The 6,000-nt window shown below is 43.0% G+C and overlaps 1 protein-coding gene across 8 annotated transcripts in view; it reads right to left on the minus strand.

Annotated features, from left to right (window-relative positions):
* Positions 1 to 4,549: 4,549 nt before the first annotated feature.
* ptprma (protein tyrosine phosphatase receptor type Ma) overlaps positions 4,550 to 6,000 on the minus strand; it is a 206,421-nt gene continuing 204,970 nt past the window's right edge. For all 8 annotated transcript variants that reach the window (XM_062521014.1, XM_062521011.1, XM_062521013.1 and 5 more), the window contains one exon: positions 4,550 to 5,908. In XM_062521014.1, coding sequence (XP_062376998.1) covers positions 5,855 to 5,908 — 54 coding nt within the window. In that variant the 3' untranslated portion in view covers positions 4,550 to 5,854. The remainder of the gene's footprint in view (positions 5,909 to 6,000) is intronic.

Below are 6,000 nucleotides of genomic sequence, written 5' to 3' on the forward strand. Positions count from 1 at the left end.
GTGAATGAACAAATGCCCGCACGCGCAACAGACAGCACGCGGGACCCTCCCCCCCAAGCTACACTATAGAGGACAGGACAGGGAGAGAAGGAAGAGGGAGAGTTGAGAGAGACAGAGGGAGAGGGGAGAAGAGGAGTTGTACGGCATGCCACATAAGAAGTCCATGACGGCGCAATGCTAAAGCAGCATAACTAAGGTATGGTGGAGGGTGGTCAGCACCAGCTCAGGTGTGGTCAGTAGCCACCATGGGACGCATGACTGGGGCACCAGTCACACAAGCCCACAGCAGAGGTGGTCCGTTCCAGTAAGACCCTGAGGTGGTTGAAGTTCCACACTGCACCATACCTAACTATAGGAAGCACTAAAGAGATATGTTTTAAGTCTAGACTTAAAAATAGGGAGGGTGTCTGCTAATCGAATTGAGGGAGGAAGATTATTCCAGAGGAGGGGTGCGCGGTAACAAAAGGCTCTGCCTCCTACTGTAGTTTTTGAAATTCTTGGAATTACAAGAAGTCCAGTATTTTGTGATTGTAAGGGTCTAGGTGGATTATATGGGACTAGAAGATCTTTAATATATTCGGGTGCTCTGCCATTTATGGCTTTGTATGTTAGAAGTAGAATTTTGAAGTCAATGCGACTTTTAACAGGTAACCAATGTAGAGATGCTAGGATGGGGGAAATATGTTCATATTTTTTGGTCCTAGTGAGTGTGCGAGCAGCTGCGTTTTGTATAAGCTGTAGGCTTTTTAGACAGGTATTATTGTAGCCGGCGTATAGCGCATTACAATAGTCTAGCCTGGAAGTGACAAAAGCGTGGATTAATTTTTCAGCGTCTGGTAAGGATAAGGTAAGGATAAATATACAGATGGCAGGTGTCCAATGCCACTGACTCATCTGGTGATCCTGAGACTGATGTGTTCATAGACAGGAAATACAGTGGCAGCTTCTATTAATAACATGCTGGACGACCAGAGCACGGTTTCCGCTGCTTCATCAGCTACTTTGGGGGGCTGATAGAAATGTACCTTTGTCTTGTGCAGACCGCTGGAACTCCAGTCACAGGCGGAGGCTGAAATCTGTGGACACAGGTGCCCACGCATTCCCTCACTCTCCACCTCCACAGTGTGCGGTGGGCATTTTAGCACATAATGGCAGTTGCGCATCACCCAGGTGGGTGCGACACATTGGTGGTTAGTGACTCCTTCACTCTAAAGCGTTTGGGTTCCTTGAAAAGTGCTTTAGAAATGCAAGGTGTTGTTGTTGTTATTGTAGAAATACTGATTTGGGCCCATAGACAACACTGGTGGGTTTTTGGGGCTCTTGGCTTAAGTCTTAAAAGAGATGCATACTCACTGGGTGCCTCTCATTCATGTTTTATATATCCTCCCTTCCTTCCTCATTCTCACTGATCTAGATAAAGAATGATGGGGCGGCAACAATGGAATAGTCTATCCAGTGCTAGTGATAGGTCAGTGGGAACGAGTCTGGAGGACCGAGCATTGAGGATCGAGGAGAGATGTTGAGAGAGGCCCACTGTCATCTCACCAGTCGGTCAATAGAGGGTGGTCTCCAGATACAGAACAGGGTGCTGCCATAGTAATGCTATGGCTATATGTTGCTCATTCAGGGGGTTCCCAGAGAAGAGAACAGAGCTTCAAGTCAGTATATGAACATGGGAGGTGGATAGCCAGAGGATTCTGAAGCAATCTTCACCTTTTTTCTAATTTCCTGACCCTTTCACAGGTCACTCGTGGTCACAGGTCACAGGTGAGGTGGACTTTGGTTACGGCCTGACCCATCTCTACACTTTTGATTTGTGTTCATGGCAGCTTAATCATGATAGCCTAACTTGTTTGGGTTTGATAACTACATCCTACAGGTCTGGTCTGGTAATTTTCCATATGAAAAAAGTCAGGCCGTACCTAACCTACAGTATTGCCCTGCTCTTGTGGTGCAGACCATGGTTATCTCTGGCCTCCACTGCAACGCCCTCCTCACAGGCCTTCCAGCTTGTGCAGTGAAATGTGCCAGTCCTGAACATGATGGCACATCTGATTTCCAATCAACCGAAAAAGGGCACTCATTACCTCGCTGTTCATTGAGATGCAGTCACTTATGCTCGTTTACATAGTGATGACTATGTCTGTTCCCACTTATTTAAATGCTCTCATAAAGGCTTTTGTTACCCATCCATACTACATTCACATTTACTGGCACTGCTGCCTCTACACACACGACAATCCAGACTATTTCCATGTGTACTTCCCCTGATGGAGGAAGGCCCTACCACATGCTACTAACTAGAGCAGGGGCACCCCTCTCAGCCCTCTCTACAGTGCATTGCACAGTTAAAGTTGAGCAAAAAGAGGTAAAAATTGTGTCACAATGAAAACAACAAATCCAACCTTGAAAGAAAATAATCTATTTTCACAGAGGTCAGTTTTAATTAGGCCTATATTTTTGGAGACCTCAAGATGATACTTTTTTCTGTAACTCACCAACAGTGATTCTAATGTATTTTATGTCTCTCTTACCCTCCCCCACACGGCGTGGGGCAAGATAAACAGGGGTCTTTGTCCAAGCAGGTCTGTCACATTTCCAGTTAGAAATGACAACATTATTTGACCTCTGTGTCACTTAATTTTCATACCTTAATGAAAATGGAAATCCTGGATGACTGCTGAAAATTCACATACTCGGAATACGGGGAAAAAAGATTGTTGCTTATTATTTTTACAATTTTTATAAGATTGTGACAAAACATCTTTTTTCCCTTATTGTTTTCCAGTAACCAATAAGTTTTTAGTCATCTTTACCAGGGATGCCAAAGAGGACACTTTATCTTCAAGGAGCTCTTCCTAAGCTTCCCCTTTTCTCTCCTCAACCCACTTCTTCTACCTCCTCTGACTACACTTTGATCGGTACTTAAACTTCTGCACTTTCGTCCTCTTTGTTGTTATAGTATTAATCTAAGAAGATGAAGGTTTCCACTGCAGTAGACCTCTGAAGTTCAATATCCAAAGCTTTGCCCATATAAGGAGATCCGGGTGTTAATTGACTATGGTACATGTAAGTTGCATTGCTAGCTCCGGGGTAGCAAAAATCAAACTGTGTGCGCCATATTGACCTACTGGAGATCACAGTATCTACTTGACAGGACATGGGACAAAAGTGTGTAGAGGAAAACTTTGCATTTCCGATTTCTCCATCCCCACAAAAGTTTTACAGGTATAATAATTAAAAAATCCCCATGTCAATTTCCCATATAGGAAAAAATCTCAAGATCTCTAATATCCTTATGGACAAAGTTGGTAGCTTTTTAGTAGACTAACTTAAGGGGTCTTTGCCGCTTGAATGCTGTTCATTTCTGTAAGCATCTGTTAAATGAGTACAAGTAAATGAGTAAATACACTCTCAAGAGAAATGTATCAAAAACAAACGCAAGTTCACAAACTGTTGTCTCTATCTGGACACAGAGTTGTGAAGTGTTGCTTTCAATGCATTTATTTCACTTCTGGTGGAGCCTCAGCTGGATTGTAATGGCATCTTCTGTGATATTCTGCTTCTTTTGTGCTCACTCTGACACTGAATATCCTGTTTATGCCCAACAGGACAACTGTTTTATTCAACTTTGACACACACAGAAATTCTTTGGCATCGTGACATGCTCATTCACTAGTTGCAACACCCAACCATGTCCATGTAAACAGGTACAAGAAAACAACAGGCACTATACCCCATCTGAAATAGAAAGCTGGCTGAGAGCCTTCCATTGTTGTTGTGGCAGCTAAATTGACTTGTTTGTGAATATATGGAAAAAAGTGAGCACAAGTTGGACGCAATTGTTTAAAAATGGCAGCTGCCGACTTTTTGACTGAATTAGGTAGCTATATAATGCATCCATAACAACAAACTGTACTTTTTATCGTGTCTGATATCAAATGAACACTGTGTGTCTGACCAGGATGTAGTGGAAAAGCCCTGTCCAGTTACTGAGACAAGAGTAACATGACTGTTGATGTTTTTATGAATGGGAAACTGGAGTCAAACATTTTTACAGCCTCTTAATGGGTAGGCCTACTGGATGGTTGGTTGCATCCACTGAATGTAATACAGGACATTCCCTATCTGCTCAAAACAGTAACAAAACAGTGTGTTATAAGTGTTGTTAAGTTGATTTCCAGAGGCAGTGAAACACAAACATTTGGTTTATATCTGATATAACTGAGTCCTTGAGTCCTAGTTTTATTTCAACTCCAGTTCAACTTCCAGACCTCCACTGTCTTTAAATAGGGTCTCATCAGTGGTCTGTAATGTTCAAGAGAGGTGGATTGGTAAAGTATACGCTAACTGAACTAACTAACCTAACTATGATTAGATCATTTGAAATGGACAAGCAGTGTGGATTACTGAGAGATTATTGAAACCTACTGTACGAAATATTTTGATAAACTGAGGCCGTTTTGAGATTTGAGACAAATGGATATGTTTCTAGCATTTGAGAGATCTGAGTCTTCTTTTGTAAAGAAAAACACAATCATACACATAATCATATATAGATATGCATGTATTTGTAAGTTTGAATCAATTCTCCATACAAGATAAATAAAAGGCTACCAATAGCATTTGTCAACATTATGTAGAGTCCGTGAAGGGAGAAAAATAATGACCAAATAAAAACATGATTGTCAATCAATGTGCTTCACAAAACTCTCAATGAATAAATAATCTGCCGAACTTCAAATATTTACAATATTAACAAGGACAACAAATAAAAGCTTTGGATCATTTGACATGACGGTAAGCTTGCGCGTGGACTGTATCAGCAGTTCCCAAAGTTCAGCGTAAAGACACCCCTAGCGACCACAGCAATGGCAACATTACATTTAGAATTCGCACTCATAATGCCAGTTTCGTGTTTTTTTCTTCAGCTGTACATTTCATACTGCCTCGCATTAACAAACAAAAAGTAGAAAATCAAATAAAAATAGAACAAATAATAATAATAATAACAATAATAATACAAACAAAACATCAACATTACGCTAACATTGCATTCCCCACAAAAACGGAAATGACAACTATAATCCAACAAGGATAAAAAGGCAATTAACAAGAATCACAGGCGAGAGAGAGAGAAAGAGACAGAGGGAGAGAGAGAGGGAGTGAAAGAGAGAGGGAAAGAGAGATAGAGAGAAAGAGAGAGAGGAGTGTCAAGAAGTGAAGAATGAAAGGACTTGGACGAATGAGCGTCAAAGTACATCAGTGTGCTCCTCATAGTGTTCAGGGATGCTGGTGTGGGGGGTGGGGTGGGGTGGGGTGGGGTGGAGGGCGGGTGGGGGGAGGGATACAGTAGCGCGTGGCTCCAGCGGACTCTTGCTGAAATGTACATACACAGAGCACGGGGGTGTCAAAGGTCAAGGTCAAATATCAAGGTTACAGGGGGAGGAGTCGCAGGTGAAGGAGGGTCACGGATCACCACAGACAGTTCAGCTGGGCAGTGCAAGCGTCTGGTCCTCCCTTCCTTGGAAGAAAAAAAAAAAAAAAACGCAAAGGTTTCTCGCAATGTTGTTTTGTTATTCCCGTTTATCCTTCGCGATCCCCGTTCGAAAGACCACATTCCCACGTCGCCAGCGTCTCCTGACTTAGGGGGGGATGGTGGCCTAAGCAGCACTTGTCCTACGCTGGGCCTCGCGTCCAGCACTTTTTAAAAACATTCATGCGTGTTTGCGTCTCAGTCCGGGGTTAAGCGGGGTGCCAGAGGGTGGGGGTGAAGAGAGGCGGGGCGGGGTGGGGTGGAGGCAGGGGTGGACAGAGCGGGGAAGGGTGGAAGCCTCCAGGCTAGACGTCAAACTTAACCAGAATTCAAGTACTCCAGTGCCACTTCATAACAGAACTTATACTGATCCTGCAAGGAAAAGAGAAAGAGAAAAGGACATCTTAGACAGACGGTCAGACACTTCATCTGAATTTAAAGTTGATTGATATTTAGCAGACACT

The sequence above is a fragment of the Sardina pilchardus genome, chromosome 19, assembly GCF_963854185.1.
Source record: "Sardina pilchardus chromosome 19, fSarPil1.1, whole genome shotgun sequence".
NCBI classification, from domain to species: domain Eukaryota; kingdom Metazoa; phylum Chordata; class Actinopteri; order Clupeiformes; family Clupeidae; genus Sardina; species Sardina pilchardus.